We start from the raw sequence: 24,980 nt of genomic DNA, 5'->3' as shown, positions 1-24,980 counted from the left end.
AAGATGTTAATTATACTGCTGCGAGTAAGAATTTCATTGTTCCGCACACGATACATAGGACAATTAAATACTCTTGATTGTTGACCACCTTGAACCCCGGGCAATACAGCACAACACATTTAATTTACGATTTATTTGGGCCGGTAACCGATTACAATAAAAATCGACCATCGGCATCAATTAGCGATCGGTCACTATGTAAACGGTGTCGGATTATAGTCTTGTTTATATGTTTATGTTTATAAAAGTCGGAGTTTGGGCGACAGTGTGAAATGTTCCTCCTTGGAAAAACTGGACGAATTGCCGAGTAGAAATGCAATTCAGAACAGGTACAGAGATGAAGACAGGAGTTCATAAACCCCAATACACACAGCAAATAAAACAGTAACAGCAGCACTAGTCGACTGGCCGTGGGCACAATTTATGATGACTGGGACAAGCTGACGTGAAGGAAAAGGAGTTTTACTTCTGTTTGATGGACAGGAATGCAACATGGATACCGGGAATATCCCGCGTATATTGGACTTTAATTTAATCACTAAACAGAATGTGAAATTAATTCGCCAAATAGAAATATTCTGAAACAATTCTGCTGCGATTCAATGTCGAAACATTAGTACAACTCTTTCTGCGAAAATGTGGGTGGCTCTTATAAGAGCCGTTGGGTTTTGGGTGTTTTTTCAACAATGTGTGGATCTTTATTTGGAACTGGTGTACTTGGTCACCGCCTTTGTCCCTTCCGACACGGCATGTTTGGCCAGCTCCCCGGGAAGAAGCAGGCGCACGGCGGTCTGAATCTCTCGGGAGCTGATGGTCGCCCGCTTGTTATAATGCGCCAGGCGGGAAGCCTCACCCGCGATACGCTCGAAAATATCGTTCACGAACGAGTTCATGATGCCCATGGCCTTGGAGGAGATGCCGGTATCCGGGTGAACCTGCTTCATCACTTTGTAGATGTAGATGGAGTAACTCTCCTTCCTCGACCTCCTGCGCTTCTTGCCCCCTTTGCCTGCGGATTTCGGCAAAGCTTTCTTTGCGCCCTTCTTGGCGGCTGTTTTCGGCAAAGATCCTACAGCATCTTTGGTTTTCGGCAAAGATCCTACAGCATCTTTGGTTTTCGGCAAAGATCCTACAGCATCTTTGGTTTTCGGCGGATCAGGCATTTCGTCGGTGGGTTTCAAACACAAAAACAAAACACGATCGTTGCACAGAAGTGACCAGAAACCGCTCGGTGCGCGGATTAAATAGGCAGTGACGTCACCCTATGCTAATGAGGGATGGAGCAGGAGCGGATCGTCATTGGACGGTCGGTGAGATGTTTAATGACACTTCTCTTGTAAACGCTCTGATTGGATAGAAACATAGAAACATTGAAATTAGGTGCAGGAGTAGGTCATTCGGCCCTTCGAGCCTGCACCGCCATTCAATATGATCATGGCTGATCATCCAACTCAGTATCCCGTACCTGCCTTCTCTCCATACCCTCTGATCCCCTTAGCCACAAGGGCCACATCTAACTCCCTCTTAAATATAGCCAATGAACTGGCCTCGACTACCCTCTGTGGCAGAGAGTTCCAGAGATTCACCACATTAGATATTATGATATCTAATCATAATCGCTCGCTCCGCCAATCAGAAGCCGCTCTCACTCACTGTTCGTGTCCTGTCCGGTCCCAGAAAGCTGTCGTTTGTCATCCTTTAGTTTTAGAGACACAGCGCGGAAACAGGCCCTTCTGCCCACCGAATACTCGCCGACCAGCGATCCCCCTACACGAGCACTATCCTACACACTGGGGACAATTTACAATTGTACCAAGCCAATTAACCTACCAACCTGAACGTCTTCAATGTGATAGGTAACCCGAGCACCCACAGAAAACCCACACAGGTCACGGGGAGAACGTACAAAGATCCGTAGTCAGGATCGATCCCATATCTCTGGCGCTGTAAGACAGCAAAGCTACCGCACACCACGGACAGACGATGTTTTCGGGTGGGAGCATTCTTCAGATTTTCATTTCTCATAGTTGATTCGATTAATTGAGGAGGAGGGGGAGGGGGGGAGAAGAGGCGATAAGAGAAATGTTACCCAGAAGACGGTGGGGTCAGGAAGTCACTGAATAGGTGGGAGAGGGTGGACCCTCATCATATTGACTTGTTGGGAAGATTCCACAGCAAGGGTTCCCAACCTGGGGTAAATTTACCCCCAGGGGGTACATTTGTTGATTCTGGATCTGTACATATTTTTTCTCATTGACTAACTGTGTTTGGTTCTGGTATACAATTGTTGTTCACCATTAGTTGTTAATAAATAACTGAAATAACATTGTTATGTGCAATTAAAGTTGGAGGGGTAAACGGGACGAAAAAGGTTGGGAACCCCTGGTCCACAAGATAAATGGAGGGTTGTATTTTGTAATCAGTTCTGTGCTGCAGGTGTCGGTGCAGAATTCAATGTTGTTTGTTACCTACATTAATGTTTTGGATGACAATGCAGGTAACATTGTGAGTAAATCTGCAGATGACACCAACAATGTTGATCTAGATCAGTTGGTTTGGTGGGGCAAGGAATGACAAATATGATTTAACTCTGACAAATGTGAGGTGTTGCAAACTGATATGCAAATCCAGGGTAGGACTTGCACAGTAAATGGTAGAACATTGGAGAGTGTTGCAGAACAGAGATCTCGGATTACAGGTGCATGGTTTCTAGAACATCGTAATACGGATGGTGTGGTGAAGGTTTTGCCATACTTGCCTTCAATGGGAAGGGTATTGAATACAAAGATTTGGATATCATGATGCAGCTTTGTATTGGTGAGACTACACCTGGAATAGTGTATGTAGTTCTAGTTGCTCAGCTGTAGCAGGATGCCATTATGCTGGAAATGGTGCAGAAGAGGTTTACCAAGATGTTTTGGGGACGTGTGTTTGAATTATAGGGAGAGGCTGGATAGGCAAGGATTGATTTGGGAGCATAGGAGGCCGAGGGGTGACCTAAATAAAGTGTGAAAAATCATGAGGGGCATGAATATTCAACACTCAGTTTATTTTCCCCAGGATAAAGGATTCTAAAACTAGAAGCATTGGCCCAAGGTGAGAGGAGAGATTGAAGAGGGACCTCAGGGCAACATTTTAACTGAGAGTAGTTCATATCTGGAATGAGCTGTTGAGGAAACAGGTACAATTACAATGTTTAAAATATATTTTGACCAACATTGGGATAGGAAGGGATTAGAAACTAAGGGTCAAATGTGGGCAAGTGGAACTGACCCAGAATGCATACATGGTCACCATGGCCAAGGTGAACCAGGCGGCCTGTTTCTGTGCTATAAAGCTCCATGAAATTCTAGAGATGTTCCACCAGTGTTAATATCCCGGGCCCAGCGCATTGTTAGCTAAGGTGACATGGAGGCATAAAATCAGTAAAATTATCAGAACAACAGTGCAACTAGTCAGAGAATTAGGGTGGGGGAGGGATGGAGAGAGTCAGAACTAAACCAAGATAAGCACAATTGCTTATTTATCTCACAGGGACCTGCTGACTCCGACCTCGTACTCCCTTACTGTTTAATGCGTCCCACACACCAGATCGTTTCCCCCTCTAGCCGTTGCTCCCAATCCACTTCCACTGGTCTTTGACATAACAATCCCCTTTGACACCAAATCTCCGTAATCTTCTCAGCAAGTGGAGGTGCTGATGATTAAAAAAGAACTGCAGATGCTGGAAACATTGAAGGTAGATACAAAATGCTGGAGAAACTCAGCAGGTGAGGCAGCATCTATGGAGAGAAGGAATAGGAGACGTTTCGGGTCGAGACCCTTGTTCAGCCCAATGTCGTGGGGGGGGGGGGGGGTAAGAGCAAAGAAAGGAAGAGGCGGAGACAGTAGACTTTGTGGGAGAGCTGGGAACGGGGAGGGGAAGGATGGAGAAAGCAAGGGCTATCTAAAATTAGAGAGTAGAGTAGGACTATGGAGTAGAGGCACTGATGTGCTTTCTTTATAATTGCATTAGTGTGCTGGGTCCAGGAAAGATCTTCGGAAATATGCATGCACAGGAATTTGAAGTTTTTTACTCTCTCCACGATCGTCCCATTGATATAAACAGGATTGTGGGTCCTCATCCTTCCTCTTCCAAAGTCCACAACCAGTTCCTTGGTTTTACTGGTATTGGGAGCCAGGTGATTGTGCTGGTACCATCTGGTCAATTTGTCGATCTCACTTCTATACTCTGACGCATAGCAGGGCTGTAAACATTGGGTGAGAGTTGGGAGTGAGAAATTGTGAGAGACAAAGTCCGAGGGAGCGTAGCCACCGAGGGGGTGGGTGGGGGGGGGGGAGGGGAATGGGGTTAGACTGTGGGAGGGGGTGGGTGGGAGGTTAATGGGGTTAGACTGTGGGAGGGGGGTGTCCCCCGTCCATTGTTATGGAGCTTTTGCATTTTTCAGCTTGAAATTGTGCAATCTGGTGCATACTGTAGCCAGTCTTTTAACCTACATTTGAATGCAATATTTATGCTTTAAGTTGGATTAGCTATGAATAAGGTTAGGCTAAATTACATTCCTAATTACATTCCACAGTAAAGCCATGCTGTGATCAACAGGTGCAGCACATGAATGATCTTAGTGTATTCATGTATGGACATCAGATTATAATCAAGCACTTGGCCCAAGTTGACCATCCTGGGTCTCACTGCACACCTGGTACTACCCCTGATCCTGACTCCGGTTGCATACCTTCTCTCAGTCCTGACCCTGAGTTCAGCCTTGCACCTGGCCCCCTATTCTACCCTGATCATATCTGCTTACCTGCTTAGGTTCCCAGTGCTGAACACTCCCATTGTCCCAGCTTTGACTGCACACCTAGTACTATTCCAGACCTTGACTCTGGATGCACACTTGTCCTTGTGCCTAGCCCCTCTGCACTGACAATATATCTGGCCCACGCATAAAGCTTACTAGGGCCCTATACAACTGCAGAAGGACCTCTAGATCCCGTTGTACATCTCCTTTTCCCAACTTGACACCAGTATCCAGTGTCCCAGTACCTCTGCCGTGTGGAATCATGATCGATAAATCTCAGCTAGGGTTCATGTAATTTCTTCCCCAGCTTTGCACAGTATCCTTGAATATGGCTGATCAGTTCATTAGTCTGAAGAAGGGTCTCGATCCGAAATGGCGCCTATTCCTTCGATCCATAGATGCTGCCTCACCTGCTGTTTCTCCAGCATTTTTGTCTACCTTCGATTTTTCCACCATCTGCAGTTCTTTCTGTAAGTCCTTAAAGAATGATCTGCTTCATACATCCAGGACCTGCTCTACCATATTGAAGACTTCCCCGTGAATTCTTCAAGCTTCGTCACCGTCATGTATTTTTATATATATTCAAAACAGAGGAGAAATACTCTCCAAGGCCCTTGCCAACCTCCTGCAGCTCCACACATAGACTTTGGTCTTTGACGGAGCCACATTCTCTCCAGTTACTTTTTCCATTTATCTCCTTAAACTTCTATGCCAAAGTCATAGAAACATAGAAACATAGAAAGTAGGTGCGAGAGTAGACCACCAGGTCCGTCGAGCCCGCACCGCCATTCGCTCATGGCTGAACACTAAACAGACACACTTACCCACAAACAGTAGACACAAGACACAGAACACAAGACACTACCCTCCCCTTTATACCGCTATCACCCCTCTCCACCCCAAGAACCGCGTGATCTCCTGGGGGAGGCAAAAAAAACGGATAAAAACCCAGGTCCAATTCGGGAAAAAAATCCGGAAAATTCCTCTCCGACCCCAATCCAGGCGATCGACACTTGTCCAGGAGATCACTCAGGTCTTACTATACTAACCATACCTAGGTCCATATCCCTGCCCTCTCCCCGTAGCCCCTTATCCCCTTGGCAGCTAAAAAAACATCTATTTTAGACTTAAATATATTTAACGTTTCTGCTTCCACTGCTCCCTGGGGCAGTGAATTCCATAAATTAACCACCCTCTGGGTGAAGAAGTTCTTCCTCATCTCAGTTTTAAAAGAGCCCCCCCTTATTCTGCGACTATGTCCCCTAGTTCTAGTTTCCCCGATCATTGGGAACATCCTCGGTGCATCCACCCTATCAAGGCCCCTCACGATCTTATATGTTTCAATGAGATCGCCTCTCATTCTTCTAAACTCCAAAGAGTAGAGTTCCAGCCTACTTAACCTTTCCTCATATGTCAATCCCCTCATTGCAGGAATTAATCTTGTAAACCTTCGCTGCACTGCCTCCAGGGCTAGTACATCCTTTCTTAAGTATGGACCCCAGAACTGTACACAGTATTCCAAATGTGGTCTCACTAATACTGTGTACAGCTGCAGCAAGACCTCCGTGTTTTCATCTCATTCCCCCTTTTTTAACTCCCTTATTCCATCCCATGCATACTTCTGCTTCTCCTGTACATATCGAGGGGTCACTTGATAGCAGCTGGCTGTACCTGAACACACCTTCCCTTTTTCTGACCAGAGCCTCCATACCTCTTGTGACCCAGAGCTCCCTCCTCCTGCTGGCCCTGCCCTTCACACCAACAGGAATATTCAGAACTTGACCGCTCACTATCTCACTTGCTGGACGTTCCTTTATACTCAAACAACATACTCCTGTCATTTTTGTAAGATTCTGTCATATACTGTTAACATTTGTCTAGTTGCAGTTTATAACTTTAGCTTGAGGAGCAGTTCTGCATTTTACCATAACTGTATCAACACAAATAGAACTAAAGTGCCTCCCCATCTATAGTTTTAACAAGAATAGGTTAAGCTTTGCTGACCCCATCGGAGCCCTTTGCACCATGGCTGTCCAGGTCTATATCCAGAAACGTAAAATCCACTTCACAGCCTTTGTTATTCTTGCAACTTTCTCCAATCAAGTTTTTACAGTCAAGTATCATTTTTTATGATACTTAAATGTAAGGAAAATTCATTTTGTTGTCTCCAATATGAGATAATGACAATAAATTAAATACAATACAATACAATCATCCTGCATCTTTGCTCCTCTAATTCCCAACAAGATCACCCCTATATGTCAATGCTCCATTCATTAATCCTCAATACTTTCATTTTAGATAACTGCGTGATGTTCCCCCTCATCAAAAACTCAACTACCTCTCCTCTCTTTCTCCTGCTCCATCTCGCCTATCGCACTGGTACCCTGGAACATTAAGCTACCAGCCCAACCCTCCATTAACTATATTTCTGCAGCAGCTGTTATATCAGATTCTGATTCAGATTCAACTTTAATTGTCATTGTCCGTGTACAGTACAGAGACAACGAAATGCATTTAGCATCTCCCCGGAAGAGCGACATAGCATATGATTTGAATAAATATTTACATTAGCACATATACAGACATAGTGTTTTTCCTGTGGGAGGAGTGTCCGGGGGGGGGGGGGGGGGGGGGGGGGGGGGGGGGGTGATTGGCAGTCACCGAGGTACGTTGTTGAATAGAGTGACAGCCGCCGGGAAGAAGCTGTTCCTGGACCTGCTGGTCCGGCAACGGAGAGACCTGTAGCGCCTCCCGGATGGTAGGAGGGTAAACAGTCCATGGTTGGGGTGAGAGCAGTCCTTGGCGATGTTAAGCGCCCTCCGCAGACAACGCTTGCTTTGGACAGACTCAATGGAGGGGAGCGAGGAACCGGTGATGTGTTGGGCAATTTTCACCACCCTCTGCAATGCCTTCCGGTCGGAGACAGAGCAGTTGCTATATCATACTGTGATACAGTTGGTAAGAATGCTCTCGATGGTGCAGCGGTAGAAGTTCACCAGGATCTGAGGAGACAGATGGACCTTCTTCAGTCTCCTCAGGAAGAAGAGACGCTGGTGAGCCTTCTTGATCAGAGTTGAGGTATTGTGGGTCCAAGAGAGGTCATCGGAGATGTTGACCCCCAGGAACCTGAAGCTAGAAACACGTTCCACCTCCGTCCCGTTAATGTGGATGGGGGTGTGCGTGCTGCCCCTGGACTTCCTGAAGTCTACAATGAGCTCCTTGGTCTTCTTGGAGTTAAGGGCCAGGTTGTTGTCAGCGCACCATGCTGCTAAATGCTGGACCTCCTCCCTGTAGGCCGACTCATCGTTGTTGCTGATGAGGCCAATCATCGTTGTATCATCTGCATACTTGATGATGGTGTTAGTACCATGTACAGGTGTGCAGTCATAGGTGAAGAGGGAGCAGAGGAGTGGGCTCAGCACACAGCCCTGTGGAACGCCGGTGTTCAGGGTGAGGGTTGACGAGGTGTGCTTGTCTAACCTAACAGACTGTGGTCTGTTGGTTAGAAAGTCCAGTATCCAGTTGCAGAGGGAGGGGTCGATGCCCAGGTTACCGAGTTTGGTGATCAGTTTAGATAGTATAATGGTGTTGAATGCTGAGCTGTAATCGATGAACAGCATTCTTACGTAAGTGTCTCTGTTGTCGAGGTGGGAGAGCGCGGTGGGAAGTGCCGTTGAGATGGCATCCTCCGTACTCCTGTTCTTGCGGTAGACAAACTGATAGGGATCCAGTGTGGGGGGTAGGCAGCTTTTGAGGTGTGCCAGGACCAGCCTCTCGAAGCACTTGGTGATGATGGGGGTAAGTGCAACTGGGCGGAAGTCATTGAGGCTTGCCGCAGTGGAGTGTTTTGGCACAGGCACGATGGAGGTGGTTTTAAGGCACGTGGGGACAACTGCTTGGGCAAGTGACAGGTTGAAGATGTCAGTCCAGACGTCTGTCAGCTGCGCAGCACAGGCCCTGAGCACGCGACCGGGGATGCCGTCAGGGCCAGCAGCCTTACGTGCATTAGTCCTACTCAGTGCCACGTATACGTCGTAGGGGGTGAGTGTGAGGGGTTGGTGATCGGCAGGTAGCACAGCCTTGATGGCTGTCTCTAGATTGTCCCTGTCGTAGCGGCCATAGAAGTGATTAAGCTCCTCAAGGAAGGAGGCGTCGCTGGATGTGGGGGTGGTGTTGGAGGGTCTATAGTCCGTGATGGCCTGGATGCCTTGCCACATGCGTCGGGGGTCGGAGTTGTTGTTGAAGTGCTCCTCAATCCTGAGCTTATGGCAGTGCTTGGCCTTCTTGATGTCCCAATCCCATGTACTTATTCACGTCCAGTGTTCGATGACCTCACCTGTCCGGCCTCTTTAACTGAAATAAATGTCATTTAATCTGACACCCTTTGCTTGCTCCCTGCCCTGTTGCTGCATGACACATATACTGAACTTGGTGTTGCTGACTTTGCAATCAACTTGCAGCTTCCACTTGCCTCACTACTGCTTTGGATCTGTGAGGAACAGGATGATTAAACCACATCAACCGTGAGGAACAGGATGAGGTAATGCTGGCTACCACAGCTGGTTAGAGGATGATTAAACCACATCAATCGTGAGGAACAGGATGATCAAACCACATTGTGAAGGGCGGGATAATTAAATACCACCGCCCTTGGTAAAACACTGATAAGCACGGCACTAGAACAGAGATAAAGGGTACAGGCCGCTATAATTGAGAGAAACTGTCAAAGCAGCAAAAGAAATGATTAATGAATCCTGCAAGGTAACTTTTGCGCTTGCTTAATGAGGAAAATGAATATTACAGATACGCCCCTGATCGGAAAACTGCTCATTACCATGAACATGCGATGTATGATCTGGGAGGTAACATGGGCGGGACGGAAGATTGTGCACGTCAGCGCTCTGATTGGAAGGAGCCAGAAGGGGAGGGGGATTCAGTGAAATGTACTGTATAAAAAGCGGGGTTTTTCCTTGTCTCGGTGTGTCTCGGATTGGGAGGCACCCGGCTCTGCAGACTCGTAAATAAAAGAATTTCTTGTTTCCACGACTTTGTCTCTGGCATCGTGATTGTGAGCACCGAGTTACATCTCACAGATCCCACACCACTGCCAATCAATTTAAAATCTTCCCTGGTATCCTGAGCAAATCTGCCCGCCAGAATATTGGTCACCCTCCAGTTCAGGTGTAACCCGTCCCTCTTGTGCAGGTCACTGCTGCCGCAGAAAAGATCCCTATAATCCAATTCCAGCATCTGCAGTTCCTACTTAAATGCTATAATCCAATAATCTGACTTCCTGCTCCAACTTTTCAGCCATGCATTCATCAGTCCCATCTTCACAGAATTTCCTTCTTTTCCCCTGACTATCAAGTATCCTATCATTGTCGCCTGACTGGTCTCATTCATCCCCACTGTACCACAGAGCCAGTCCTAGTAGCACAGACCTGGATGTTGCTTTCTGTTGCAACATCACTGCTTATCCTCACCCAACAGTTAAAATGACCCACAACCACAAACACATTGATTTCACATCATTCCTCATTCAGCCTACATGTCTGGTCTCCTCATGCATGCTGACTATTGAGAGGCAGATAGTATAATCCCATCATAGTGATTGTCCATTTCTTATTCCCAAGTTTTAACCATAAAGTCCCATGAGTCGATCGCTCCAGGATATCCCCAGTACCAAAGATCTTATAGCGGAGCAACATAGGCTACTCCTGCGAAATGCAATGGGCTGACGTGTAGTACGCTATGGAGGGGATCCTGGGCATTTTTCCCGCACATTTTAGTAACCTGAGCCTACCTGACCCGACCCGACACCCGACCCGACTCGCAGTGTAATCAATGTTGCGGGGCAACAGTTTGTGTGGGTTATATTCATAAATCTGTCAGTTCATACTTCTTGTCAAGAATAAAATTTGACTCTGGTAATTGTCTTTTTTAATGTTTTTTAAATCATTTCTTTTTAAATGGTCCACAAGCAGTGTTTGAGTTGATTTTGTAGTAACCGGAACCGACCCGACTCGCAGGGTGATTGACATTGCGGGGGAACTTTTTGTGTGTGATATAGGGTTAGATTCATAATTCTGTTAGTTCATAATTCTGTTAATTCTTGTTAAAGAATAAAATGTTTATAAACACACATACATGAAAATTATATAAATGTATATAATCATATAACACACACAATTATATTTCTTCTGATCCAATAATGAACTTTATTTCAGACTAGACAAGGGACATTAAATAAGAAACATTGTAAATAAGAAACATTGTAAACCTCCCCGCAACTTCACACACACTATGCCTTATCCCCCCCGGCACTCCCTCGCCTGCCCCCTCACTACAATGTCTCCCCCCCCTCCTATGCCCCTCTCCCCGCTGCCCCGCACTCCCTCTCCCCGCTGCCCCGGGCCTCGCACTCCTCTCCCGCTGCCCCGGGCCCTGCACTCCCTCTCCCCGCTGCCCCGGGCCCCACACTCCCTCTCCCCGCTGCCCCGGGCCCCACACTCCCTCTCCCCGCTGCCCCGGGCCCCACACTCCCTCTCCCCGCTGCCCCGGGCCCCACACTCCCTCTCCCCGCTGCCCCGGTCCCCACACTTTCTCTCCCCGCTGCCCCGGGCCCCACACTCCCTCTCCCCGCTGCCCCGGACCCCACACTCCCTCTCCCCGCTGCCCGGGCCCCACACTCCCTCTCCCCGCTGCCCCGGGCCCCACACTCCCTCTCCCCGCTGCCCCGGGCCCCACACTCCCTCTCCCTGCTGCCCCGGACCCCACACTCCCTCTCCCCGCTGCCCCGGACCCCACACTCCCTCTCCCCGCTGCCCCGGGCCCCACACTCCCTCTCCCCGCTGCCCCGGGCCCCACACTCCCTCTCCCCGCTGCCCCGGGCCCCACACTCCCTCTCCCCGCTGCCCCGGGCCCCACACTCCCTTTCCCCGCTGCCCCGGGCCCCACACTCCCTCTCCCCGCTGCCCCGGGCCCCACACTCTCTCTCCTCGCTGCCCCGGGCCCCACACTCGCTCTCCCCGCTGCCCCGGGCCACACACTCTGTCTCCTCGCTGCCCCGGGCCCCACACTCTCTCTCCTCGCTGCGGATCCAATCTTTGGCCGGAAGCAAAATGGCGGAACAAGATGGCGGAACAAGATGGCGGGGGCTGGTCGCTAAAATGAATCATATAATCGCCCATGAATCCGCCCATGAACGGACTACACGTTTGCCAAAGAGTAATCCATCTTTGGCAGATCTTATAGCAGAGCAAGATGGATTACTCTCACGCAAATGTGTAGTCCGCTCATGGGCGGATTCATGGGTGATTATATGATTCATTTTAGCGACCAGCCCCCGCCATCTTGTTCCGGCCAAAGATTGGATCCGCAGCAGGGAGAAGGAGTGCGGGATCCAATTAAAAAACATTAAAAAGCCCGGGGCAGTGGGAGAGGGAGTGCGGGGCCCGGGGCAGCGGGGAGAGGGAGTGTGGGGTCCGGGGCAGCGGGGTGAGGGAGTGTGGGGCCCGGGGGAGAGGGAGTGTGGGGCCCGGGACAGTGGGGAGAGGGAGTGTGGGGCCCGGGGCAGCGGAGAGAGAGAGTGCGGGACCCGGGACAGCGGGGAGAGAAAGTGTGGGGACCGGGGCAGCGGGGAGAGGGGCATAGGAGGGGGGGAGACATTGTAGTGTGGGGGCAGGCGAGGGAGTGCCGGGAGGGATAAGGCCTAGTGTGTGTGAAGTTGAGGGGAGGTTTACAATGTTTCTTATTTAATGTCCCTTGTCTAGTCTGAAATAAAGTTCATTATTGGATCAGAAGAAATATAATTGTGTGTGTTATATGATTATATACATTTATATAATTTTCATGTATGTGTGTTTATAAACATTTTATTCTTTAACAAGAATTAACAGAATTATGAACTAACAGAATTATGAATCTAACCCTATATCACGCACAAAAACTTCCCCCGCAATGTCAATTACCCTGCGAGTCGGGTCGGTTCCGGTTACTACAAAATCAACTCAAACACTGCTTGTGAACCATTTAAAAAGAAATTATTTAAAAAACATTAAAAAAGACAATTACCAGAATCAAATTTTATTGTTGACAAGAAGTATGAACTGACAGATTTATGAATCTAACCCACACAAACTGTTGCCCCACAACATTGATTACACTGCGAGTCAGGTCGGGTCAGGTAGGCTCAGGTTACTAAAATGGGCGTGGAAAAATGCCCATGATCCCCTCCATAGCGTACTACACGTCAGTCCATTGCATTTCGCAGGAGTAGCCTATCTTGCTCCGCTATAGGATCTCTATAGGATCTTTGGTACTGCTGTAATGCTCTCCCTGATTAGAAATGCAAAGCTTCTGCCCTTTTGCACCCGGCTCTGAATTCACCCAGGGAGAATTTAACTTCTCCTCAAAGGGACATGGAGCTGCCAGTCCTGCCCTTCATTCAGTCATGTTTCTGTGATTGCAACAACAGTATTCTCCCATGTGCTGATCCACAAACTCTCAGCTCACACATCTTACCCGTGAGGCTCCTTTCATTCAAGTAAATGCAGTTAACCTCACCGGCCCTTCGCGAGATTCCCCTCCTGTCTCTGTCTACTCATCCCACTGGATTTTACTGTCCCATTATCTACATAGCCCACCTGATCAGAGTCACTGTGGATCCCAGCCCCCTGCATCACTAGATTAACTACTGAGTAGCCCTGGTGCAACTATCAGCGAACTTCACTCTGTTCCACCCACTGCCCTCCCCAGCCCTCTCTGCTGCTGAGACACATTTCTTTCTTCCTCTGTTCCAATCAAGCATGTCAGAGTTAAAATGTCAGCCATTTCTCTTTCCACAGATGCTGTCTGACCTGCTGAGTTTTCCACCATGTCCAACATTTCTTCACATTGACATCAGAGTTGTCGCTTCTCATCAACAGCACGGCCATGACACAAGTTCCCAGTGAGTCCCACTGCCAGCAGCCGTCGGGCACTAAAGCATTTGTCAACAACTGTACTCAATCCTGTCACTGACACAGTCTTGGGATAAACTTGCACGTCACACAGATGCCATGTTTTCACTCCTCAGATCAACCTGATTTGTCACACTATGCGCCAATGTGCAAATCAACCATCTTGGATGCACAAACATCATAAAATATTCAGATTTCTTCAGATCAACTGTCCTTCAAACCCCTTCAATTTCCAACCCCACAGACCAGACACACTGTGTGAACAGTCACTGCACTCCCTCTATTGCACACACATTCTTCCTATGATAGACCTGGACATAACATACAAGATGCCGTCTTACCAGGTCTCCACGTGATCCCAATGAGATATCTCTACACTGATCACAAATCCTAGTCACAGGGCAAAATACACATTTTCTCCTGAACTACAGAGGAACAACTCCAGGACTGTTTGGAGTCTGTAGACTGGGCAATGTTCAGGGACTTGGCAATGGACCTGAATGAATACGCTACAGTCGTTACAGACTTCATAAATAAATGTGTGGAGGACTGCATCCCTACAAAAACCTTCTGAGTGTTTCCTAACCTGAAGCCTTGGATGAATCATGTGATACGCACTCTTCTGAAGTCCAGATCCCGGGCATTCAGGTCTGGAGATGCAGAGGTCTACAAGAAGTCCAGATACGACCTTGGTAAGAACATCAAAAAGGCCAAAAGGGACTTCTGCTCCAAGCTGGAGGATGAGACGGATGTTCGGCAACTGTGGCAGGGCTTGAATGCCATCACCTTCTATAAGGCAAAATCAGGAGGCAGCTCAATTGTCAGCGAAGCATCACTCCCTGATGAGCTCAATGCGTTTTACGCACGGTTTGATAGGGAGAACACTGATGTGCCTTCCCGAGCCCCCATTCGCAGTGGTGGTGTTTCAGTCACAGTCACAGAGGCCGATGTCAGAAGATCCTTCAGGGGGGTGAACCCTCGGAAAGCGCCTGGGCCTGATGGCATATCCGGTCGTGTTCTAAAAACCTGTACGGACCAACTGACTGGAGTTTTGACGGACATTTTCAACCTCTCACTTCTGCGGTCTGAGGTTCCCACCTGCTTTAAAAGGGCATCAATAATACCGGTGCCCAAGAAGAGCAAGGTGACGTGCCTCAATGACTATCGACCAGTGGCACTAACGTGTGTGGTGATGAAGTGCTTTGAGAGGTTGATTATGGTGCACATCAACTCCTACCTCAACAAGAACCTGGACCCACTGCAGTTCGCTTACCGCCACAACATATCAACGGTAGATGCGATATCACTGGCTCTCCACTCCGCTCTGGACCACTTGGACAACAAAAACTCATATGTCAGACTGTTAGTCATTGACTACAGCTCGGCATTTAATACCATCATCCCCTCCAAGCTGGTTACCAAGCTCTCAGATCTGGGTCTCTGCGCATCCCTCCACAATTGGATCCTCGACTTCCTCATCCACAGACCACGGAATGTCCATATTGGTGGAAATGTGTCATCCTCGATAACAATCAGCATGCGAGCACCTCAAGGCTGCGTGCTCAGCCCCTGCTTTACTCACTCTATACTCATGACAGCGTAGCCGGACATAGTGCGAACTCCATCATCAAGTTCGCCGATGACACCACTGTTGTGGGAGGAATCACCGATGGTGACGAGTCAGAGTATAGAAGTGAGATCGACCTATTGACCAAATGGTGCCAGCACAATAACCTGGCTCTCAACACCAGCAAAACCAAGGAACTGACTTAGGGAGGGGTAGGATAGGGACTCACAATCCTGTTTATATCAACGGGACGATGGTGAAAAGGGTCAAGAACATCAAATTCGTGGGCGTGCATATTTCCGAAGTTCTTTCCTGGTCCCAGCACACTGATGCAATTATAAAGAAAGCACATCAGTGCCTCTACTTCCTGAGAATATTACGGAGTGTCGGTATGTGAAAGAGGACTCTCTCGAACTTCTAAAGGTGCACAGTAGAGAGCATGCTGACTGGAGTCTCTCATCTGTTTTGGCAGAATTTCTGGCAGTTTCCCACCAGGCCTGAGTGACTGAGCTGCCAGCCCACCAGGCCTGAGTGACTGAGCTGCCAGCCCAAGAATCCATTCGGCCCACAATGTCCATACTAGCCCTCTGGAAACCAGTCCCTTCAGCCCACAACACCCATACTAGCGCTCCAGAAAGCCCCCTCCCCACTGACCACCAATATTGGAATTGGTGGAGAGGTGGAATATTGCGTTGGGGGACCAGCCCTCCAGTGTGAACATGGGACCCAACGGGTCCCACTTCGTCTAGTATCCCTATAAACCTTTCCTATCCATGTAAATGTAGTGTCACGCCAAAGATACTGGAGCTTGGTGTGACGCGAACGGGGCAGTGGAAGCGGCTTCTGATTGGGGGAGCGAGGGATTGCAATGTTTCACCGCAGATATCCAATCAGAAGGTTTATAGCGAAGTGTGATTCATGTCACCGACCACCCAATGACGATCCGCTCCTGCTCCATCCCTCATTAGCATAGGGTGACGCCGCTGCCTATTTAATTCGCGCTCCGAACGGCTTCTGGTCACTTCATAGAGGATCATAGAGCGAAGTATCTTTGGTTACTTTTGTGTTTGAAATTCACCGAGGAAATGCCTGAACCGAAACCAACAGCCAAGAAGGGCGCCAAGAAAGCATTGGCGAAACCGGCTGCAGGCAAGGCGGGCAAGAAGCGCAGGAGGTCAAGGAAGGAGAGTTACTCCATCTACATCTACAAAGTGATGAAGCAGGTTCACCCGGATACCGGCATCTCCTCTAAGGCCATGGGCATCATGAACTCGTTCGTGAACGATATTTTCGAGCGCATCGCGGGCGAGGCTTCCCGCCTGGCCCATTACAACAAACGGGCGACCATCAGCTCCAGGGAGATTCAGACCGCCGTGCGCCTGCTGCTGCCCGGGGAACTGGCTAAGCACGCCGTGTCGGAAGGGACAAAGGCTGTAACCAAGTACACCAGCTCCAAGTAAACATCCACTCAATGCTGACGAAACACTGAAAACCCAAAGGCTCTTTTAAGAGCCACTCACATTTTCACTTACAAGTGTTGCAGTAATATTTCGACATTGAATTACAGCAGAATACTTTCTGAATGTTATCTTAGTTATTTCAGATGCTGTTTACTGATTAAATGTGGTTTCAGTACCCCGGACATTCCTGGTGTCTCGGTTACATTCCCGGCCATCAACCAGACATGAAGCTTCATCCCCTTCGAATCAGTTTGTGCCAGTCATCATAGTTGTGTCCACGGGGAGCCGATTAGTGCTATTGTTGCTGTTTTATTTGTTGATGGGATTGCGGTTTATTAACTTTTGTCCTCATTTATTTAACAATAAACACATCTCTATACATCTGTGATTCTGGAACCCGGACAGTAGTGGGTCGTTGTTTGCTGTAGATGCTGGCTTTATTCATGAGGACGTAATGGGGGGCGAGAGTTAGCCCGGGTGGTTCCAGGTAGAGCTCCTGAAGGGCCGTGTTGGGGAACTGAAGAAGCAAGTGGATGACCTCCGGTTCGTCCGAGAAACGGAGTCGTTCCTCGACAAGTCCTACAGTACGATTGTTACATCTAAGGTACTGGAAGAGAGAAGGTGGGAGACAGTGAGAACGGGAGGGAAGCATGGAATGCCAACATCCCCGGGTGTTGTACCTCTTGTGAACAGGTTCACCCACTTAGAAGCTGTCGGGACAGAAGAGATGTTTACACTGGGCGGCGGACTGGCTTGTGATGCGAATAGGGCTGTTGAGCCAAAACCAAAAAGGCCTAAGGCAGGCAACGCCATTGTACTGGGAGACTCCATTGTGAGAGGTACGGACAGGGGTTTCTGCGGCAACAGACGGGATGCGAGGATGGTGTGCTGCCTTCCTGGTGCCAGGATCTAGGATGTCACGGACAGAGTGCAGAAAATCCTCAAGGGCGAAGGTGAACATCCGGAAGTGGTAGTGCATGTCGGCACAAACGATGTCGGAAAGAAGGGGATGAATATTCTGCAGCGTGACTTTAGAGAGCTCGGAGAAATGCTGAAAAGCAGGACCTCCAGGGTTGTTATCTCCGGTTTGCTTCCAGTTCCTCGTGCTGGCGAGAGCAGGAACAGGGAGATACGGGACCTGAACGTGTGGCTGAGGAACTGGTGCACGGGGCAGGGATTTAGATTCTTAGATCACTGGGATCTGTTTTGGGGTAAGGGGGAACTGTACAAAAGGGACAGATTGCATCTTAACAGGTGTGGGACCAGCATTCTGGCAGGCAGGTTTGCCACTGCTACACGGGTGGTTTTAAACTGAATAAGGGGGGTGGGGTGTTGAATGGGATAGTGGAGGATGGAGTTAAAGGGAAAGGGTTTCTTAAATGTGTGAGCGTAGAGACAGAGGGGTGTAAAATGAGGGTAGAAGCAATAGGTAGCAAGGTGAAAGTGGCAGGCAGACAAAACCAGGGCAAAAATCAGAAAGGGCCACTTTTCAACATAATTGTATAAGGGGTAAGAGTGTTGTAAAAACAAGCCTGAAGGCTTTGTGTCTTAATGCAAGGAGCATTCATAATAAGGTGGATGAGTTGAATGTGCAGATAGCTATTAATGACTATGATATAGTTGGGATCACGGAGACATGGCTCCAGGGTGACCAAGGCTGGGAGCTGAACATCCAGGGATATTCAATATTCAGGAAGGATAGAGAGAAAGGAAAAGGAGGTGGGGTAGCGTTGCTGATTAGAGAGGAGATTAACGCAATGGAAAGGAAGGACATTAGTTTGGAGGATGTGGAATCGGTATGGGTAGAGCTGCAAAACACTAAGGGGCAGAAAACGCTGGTGGATGTTGTGTACAGGCCACCTAACAGTAGTAGTGAAGTTGGAGATGATATCAAACGAAATTAGAATTGCGTGCGACAAAGGCAAAACAGTTATAATGGGTGACTTCAATCTACATATAGATTAGGTAAATCAAATTAGCTGGGGTGCTGAGGAAGAGGATTTCTTGGAATGTATGCGGGATAGTTATCTAAATCAACATGTAGAGGAACCAACGAGAGAGCAGGCTATTTTAGACTGGGTATTGAGTAATGAGGAAGGGTTAGTTAGCAGTCTTGTTGCACGTGCCCCCTTGGGCAAGAGTGACCATAATATGGTTGAGTTCTTCATTAGGAAGGAGAGTGACATTGTTAATTCAGAAACAATGGTTCTGAACTTAAAGAAAGGTAACTTTGAGGGTATGAGACGTGAATTGGCCAAGATTGACTGGCAATTAATTCTAAAAGGGTTGACGGTGGATATGCAATGGAAGACATTTAAAGACTGCATGGATGAACTGCAAAAATTGTTCATCCCAGTTTGGCAAAAGAATAAATCAGGGAAAGTAGTGCATCCGTGGATAACAAGGGAAATCAGGGATAGTATCAAAGCGAAGGATGATGCGTACAAATTAGCCAGAAAAAGCAGCATACTGGGAGAAATTCAGAGACCAGCAGAGGCGGACAAAGGGCTTAATTAGGAAAGGAAAAATAGATTATGAAAGAAAACTGGCAGGGAACATAAAAACTGACTGCAAAAGTTTTTATAGATATGTGAAAAGAAAGAGATTAGTCGGGACGACAGATGGCACAATGGGCCAGTGTTCGGCTGGCAACCGAAAGGTAGCTGGTTCGAATCCCGCTTGGAGTGCATACTGTCGTTGTGTCCTTGGGCAAGACACTTCACCCACCTTTGCCTGTGTGTGTCCTTGGGCAAGACACTTCACCCACCTTTGCCTGTGTGTGTGGATGTAATTATGTGAAGCACTTTGGGGTCAATTCAAGTTGACTAAAAATGTGCTATATAAATAAAGAAATTTAATTTAATTTAAATTTAAAAACAAATGTAGGTCCCTTGCAGTCAGAAACAGGTGAGTTGATCATGGGGAACAAGGATATGGCAGACCAATTGAATAACTACTTTGGTTCCGTCTTCGCTAAGGAAGACATAAATAATCTGCCGGAAATAGCAGGGGACCGTGGGTCAAAGGAGTTGGAGGAATTGAGTGAAATCCAGGTTAGCCGGGAAGTGGTGTTGGGTAAATTGAATGGATTAAAGGCCGATAAATCCCCAGGGCCAGATAGGCTGCATCCCAGAGTACTTAAGGAAGTAGCTCCAGAAATAGTGGATGCATTAGTAATAATCTTTCAAAACTCTTTAGATTCTGGAGTAGTTCCTGAGGATTGGCGGGTAGCAAACGTAACCCCACTTTTTAAGAAGGGAGGGAGAGAGAAAACGGGGAATTAGACCAGTTAGTCTAACATCGGTAGTGGGGAAACTGCTAGTCAGTTATTAAAGATGGGATAGCAGCACATTTGGAAAGTGGTGAAATCATTGGACAAAGTCAGCATGGATTTACAAAAGGTAAATCATGTCTGACGAATCTTATAGAATTCTTCGAGGATGTAACTAGTAGCGTGGATAGGGGAGAACCAGTGGATGTGGTGTATCTGGACTTCCAGAAGGCTTTCGACAAGGTCCCACATAAGAGATTAGTATACAAACTTAAAGCACACGGCATTGGGTGTTCAGTATTGATGTGGATAGAGAACTGGCTGGCAAACAGGAAGCAAAGAGTAGGAGTAAACGGGTCCTTTTCACAATGGCAGGCAGTGACTAGTGGGGTACCGCAAGGCTCAGTGCTGGGACCCCAGCTATTTACAATATATATTAATGATCTGGATGAGGGAATTGAAGGCAATATCTCCAAGTTTGCGGATGACACTAAGCTGGGGGGCAGGGTTAGCTGTGAGGAGGATGCTAGGAGACTGCAAGGTGACTTGGATAGGCTGGGTGAGTGGGCAAATGTTTGGCTGATGCAGTATAATGTGGATAAATGTGAGGTTATCCATTTTGGTGGCAAAAACAGGAAAGCAGACTTATCTAAATGGAGGCCGACTAGGAAAAGGCGAGATGCAGCGAGACCTGGGTGTCATGGTACACCAGTCATTGAAAGTAGGCATGCAGGTGCAGCAGGCAGTGAAGAAAGCGAATGGTATGTTAGCTTTCATAGCAAAAGGATTTGAGTATAGGAGCAGGGAGGTTCTACTGCAGTTGTACAGGGCCTTGGTGAGACCACACCTGGAGTATTGCGTACAGTTTTGGTCTCCAAATCTGAGGAAGGACATTATTGCCATAGAGGGAGTGCAGAGAAGGTTCACCAGACTGATTCCTGGGATGTCAGGACTGTCTTATGAAGAAAGACTGGATAGACTTGGTTTATACTCTCTATAATTTAGGAGATTGAGAGGGGATCTTATAGAAACTTACAAAATTCTTAAGGGGTTGGACAGGCTAGATGCAGGAAGATTGCTCCCGATGTTGGGGAAGTCCAGGACAAGGGGTCACAGCTTAAGGATAAGGGGAAAATCCTTTAAAACCGAGATGAGAAGAACTTTTTTCACACACAGAGTGGTGAATCTCTGGAACTCTCTGCCACTGAGGGTAGTCGAGGCCAGTTCATTGGCTATATTTAAGAGGGAGTTAGATGTGGCCCTTGTGGCTAAGGGGATCAGAGGGTATGGAGAGAAGGCAGGTACAGGATACTGAGTTGGATGATCAGCCATGATCATATTGAATGGCGGTGCAGGCTCGAAGGGCCGAATGGCCTACTCCTGCACCTAATTTCTATGTTTCTATGTTTCTATAACAAGACGCTCAAGTGGAGGCTCGTCCACACAAGACATACGAAGCGGTCCTCTGAACGGAAATACCCAGCCGGTGCTCAGCCCTTTGATAGACACTGTAGTGGCTCTGAAAAGAGCCTTTGGGTCGTTAGATTGAGGTTTCGCTGATCTACTTGCTCTTGGTGCCAGAGGCTGCGCCGGTTTTCTTGGGCAACAACACGGCCTGGATATTGGGCAGCACCCCGCCTTGAGCGATGGTCACCCCTCCCAGCAGCTTGTTGAGCTCCTCGTCGTTGCGGACGGCCAGTTGCAGGTGTCTGGGGATGATAGATAGGGCTCTTAAAGATAGCGGTGTCTGGGGATATGGGAAGAAGGCAGGAACGGGTTACTGATTGGGGATGATCAGCCATGATCACATTGAATTGGCTCGAAGGGCCAAGTAGCCTACTCCTGCACCTATTGTCTATTACAGATCTAAGTGATAGACGCAAGCACCAACAGTCAGGGAAGCTTGTTTTTTGGTTAGATACTCTGTTTAAATATATGTTGTTTCCATGTCTTTTTGGTGACAATATCTGATTATCACAGTCACCAAGTTGCCTGTAAAGAGTATGAACTACCCTCATAATCTTAGTGTTATTCCACCATATTGAAAGCCTAGTTTTCTTCTCTCGACAATAGGTGGTGCCAGAGTGCTTTAGTTTTTATCTCTCCCTGCTGATGTTTCTGTGCTTCAATCAAATCTATGGGGATTAATTAGATTTCAGTTTTTTGGGGGTACGTTGCATACTTGTTATGTAGATCACTCAAGTTCATTCATTGCCCTCACGATATTGTTGAATTTGGAAATGGATGTTAGAAACAACACTGCAATGGTTGCATGGTATATGATGTATTCAAGAGAGAGTTGGACATAGCTCTTCGGGCTAACGGAATCAAGGGATATGGGGGGAAAGCAGGAACAGGATAATAATGGCTGATTATCCAGAAATTCAATATGATTTCTGGATAATCAGCCATAATCATATTGAATGGCGGTGCTGGCTCAGAGGGCCGAATGGCCCTGTCCTGCACCTATTTTCTATGTTTCTAAAAGGGGCTCTTCCATATAGGACCTCATCCAATTTTACTCTGCTGGAAATATATTTATCTGCATGAATGAGTCAGTCATATCCTTACAGGCACATATGCCACTTGTCAACCTGAGAGCAGTCCTATATATGAGAATCTGCAGAAGATGTGGCGAGTGGTGGGGTGCGGAAAGCAGACGGGGGGGGGAGATGGGAAGATGTGGCGAGTGGTGCACTACTCACCACATCTTACCATCTCCCTCTCTCCACTGTCTGCTTTCCACAAAGATCACTCCCTCCGTAACTCCCTGGTCAATTATTTCCTTCCATCCCGCACCACCCCCTCCCCGGGCACTTTCCCATGCACCCACAGGAAATGCTACACTCGTCGCTTTACCTCCCCCCTCGACTCCATTCAAGGACCCAAGCAGTTGTTCCAGATGCGACAGAGGTTCACCTGCATCTCCTCCAACCTCATCTATTGCATCCGCTGCTCTAGATGTCAGCTGATCTACATCGGTGAGACCAAGCGTAGGCTTGGCGATCGTTTTGCCGAACACCTCCACTCGGTCTGCATTAACCAACCTGATCTCTCTGTGGCTCAGCACTTCAACTCCCCTTCCCATTCCGAATCTGACATTTCTGTCCTGGGCCTCGTCCATGGCCAGAGTGAGCACCACCGGAAATTGGAGGAGCAGCACCTTGGGCAGTTATGCTGCTTGTGCAGTTTGCACCCTAGCGGCATAAACATTGACTTCTCCAATTTCCGGTAGCCCTTGCTGTCTTCTCCCCTTCTCAGCTCTCCCTCAGCCCTCGGACTCATCCTCTTCCTTTCTCCTTTCTCCTATCTTCTCCCCCCCCCCCCCCCCCCACCCTACATTAGTCTGAAGAAGGGTTTTGGCACGAAACGTTGCCTATTCCTTCGCTCCTGCACCCACTGACCTAGAGAAGAGATGTTTTCAGCATCACAATTCAAAGTCGACCACTGAAGTTAATCTCTTCCATTTAGAGAAGCTTGCAGTGAGATTTGAGGCTGCTAGAGACACTTCACCAAATGCAGGAAAATATTATCATGCACTTTAAGTTTCACTGATCAACAATTGTCATAGGTTGTACTCAAAAACCCAATTTACGTTATCACCGAGGAGATGTGTGATGTATAATTCGGCAATGGGAAAGTGTCAGCCATTGTATATAGGTGTTAAGGCCAATTTCGTAACAGTGTTCATTTCACTCAGAAGTGATCACCTGCATGATCAATGCTGGATAAAATATTTTTGTGTGTAATTTGCTCACAAAAAATGTGTACAAATGAATCCAATTATTAGACAGACTAATTTACTTCCCAAATGGATTGGTTAAACATAAAACTTAATTTAACTTTGAATAATCATATTAAACTAGGGAACTGCATAAAATAGAAAATGTGCTTGTGAATTTAAAATGGGGATGCAAAGATACTGCTATATTCTGGTCCAATTACCCGTATCTGTCTATGTATTTTTCACCTGAAGAGACACGTATGGCCTTTATATGCAGTGAAAATTGGCTGGTGAATTCTAATTCTATTGATGAGCAGCCAAAAGTCAATAATTGAATTCTGAAGGCATCTCTTCAGGTGAAAGTGCATTTTAATAGTAAGCTTAAACGAGAACTTACCAGTTTGAAGTTTGATCTTTATTTTATGAGGAGTTACGTCGAGGGACTACGTGAAGAAGGCCGTCCAGGTGCACGTGCTTCAAGCTTCAAAGCAGCGGTGTGAAATCACAGATGATACACTCCGAAGCATAATAGTAAGCTACGTGATACAAACTTAACTTACCTTTGATCTTATTAGGGTGGGAGCGGAGGGCACGTAGTCCCTCGACGTAACTCCTCTTAAAATAAAGATCAAACTTCAAACTGGTAAGTTCTCGTTTAATTTTACTATTTTACTTCGGAGTCACGTGAGTGACTACGTGAAGATTTTAAAGCTTCTGTGATTTCAGGCCGTAGATTGGGTTCCGGCGTATCACTGCATTTTGCTTGACTCTATGAGTGAAAAACAGTCAATAACATGCAAACCATCATACTTGTTTAATTAATTAATGGTTTATTTTATGGTAACATTATGTGTCCCATTTTAATCTCTAGAGACATTTAATACTGAATTCAAAACAGTACCACCAAATACACCAGGGTCTGCAATTTCTTTGTGATAATACTTGTGCAACATCCTTTCATTTTCCCAACCTGTGGCCGCAAGTATATGGTCTATTGGAACGTCCAAATCCTTGGCCGCCAATGTTGCCGCCGCCCTGGTGGAATGAGATTTAAATTTGTCAGTATCAATTCCTGCATCCAATAACACCTTCTTCAGCCATCTTGAAATTGTTTGTTTTGTCACTTTTTTGTGTGACTTTTATGGCTGATGAATAATCCAGATTCTACACCTCTAAGATGTTTGGTAGTCTCA

General features: G+C 47.4%; 2 protein-coding genes across 2 annotated transcripts; one reads left to right on the top strand and one right to left on the bottom strand.

The window, feature by feature from the left end:
• Positions 1-639: 639 nt before the first annotated feature.
• On the bottom strand, positions 640-1,191 carry LOC116968536 (histone H2B-like). Its single transcript, XM_033015303.1, has 2 exons — positions 1,139-1,191; positions 640-1,078 (listed from the first exon to the last, which is right to left on the bottom strand). The coding sequence occupies exons 1-2, from the start codon at positions 1,161-1,163 to the stop codon at positions 699-701; spliced, it is 405 nt and encodes a 134-aa protein (XP_032871194.1). The 5' UTR covers positions 1,164-1,191; the 3' UTR covers positions 640-698.
• On the top strand, positions 1,066-16,825 carry LOC116968600 (histone H2B-like). The gene is made up of 2 exons (XM_033015366.1): positions 1,066-1,078; positions 16,391-16,825. The coding sequence occupies exon 2, from the start codon at positions 16,418-16,420 to the stop codon at positions 16,790-16,792; it is 375 nt and encodes a 124-aa protein (XP_032871257.1). The 5' UTR covers positions 1,066-1,078; positions 16,391-16,417; the 3' UTR covers positions 16,793-16,825.
• The last annotated feature ends 8,155 nt before the right edge of the window (positions 16,826-24,980 follow it).

This window comes from Amblyraja radiata, chromosome 45 (assembly GCF_010909765.2).
Source record: "Amblyraja radiata isolate CabotCenter1 chromosome 45, sAmbRad1.1.pri, whole genome shotgun sequence".
NCBI classification, from domain to species: domain Eukaryota; kingdom Metazoa; phylum Chordata; class Chondrichthyes; order Rajiformes; family Rajidae; genus Amblyraja; species Amblyraja radiata.
Note: the sequence above shows the minus strand (reverse complement) of the source record. Positions and strands in the feature narration are given on the sequence as shown.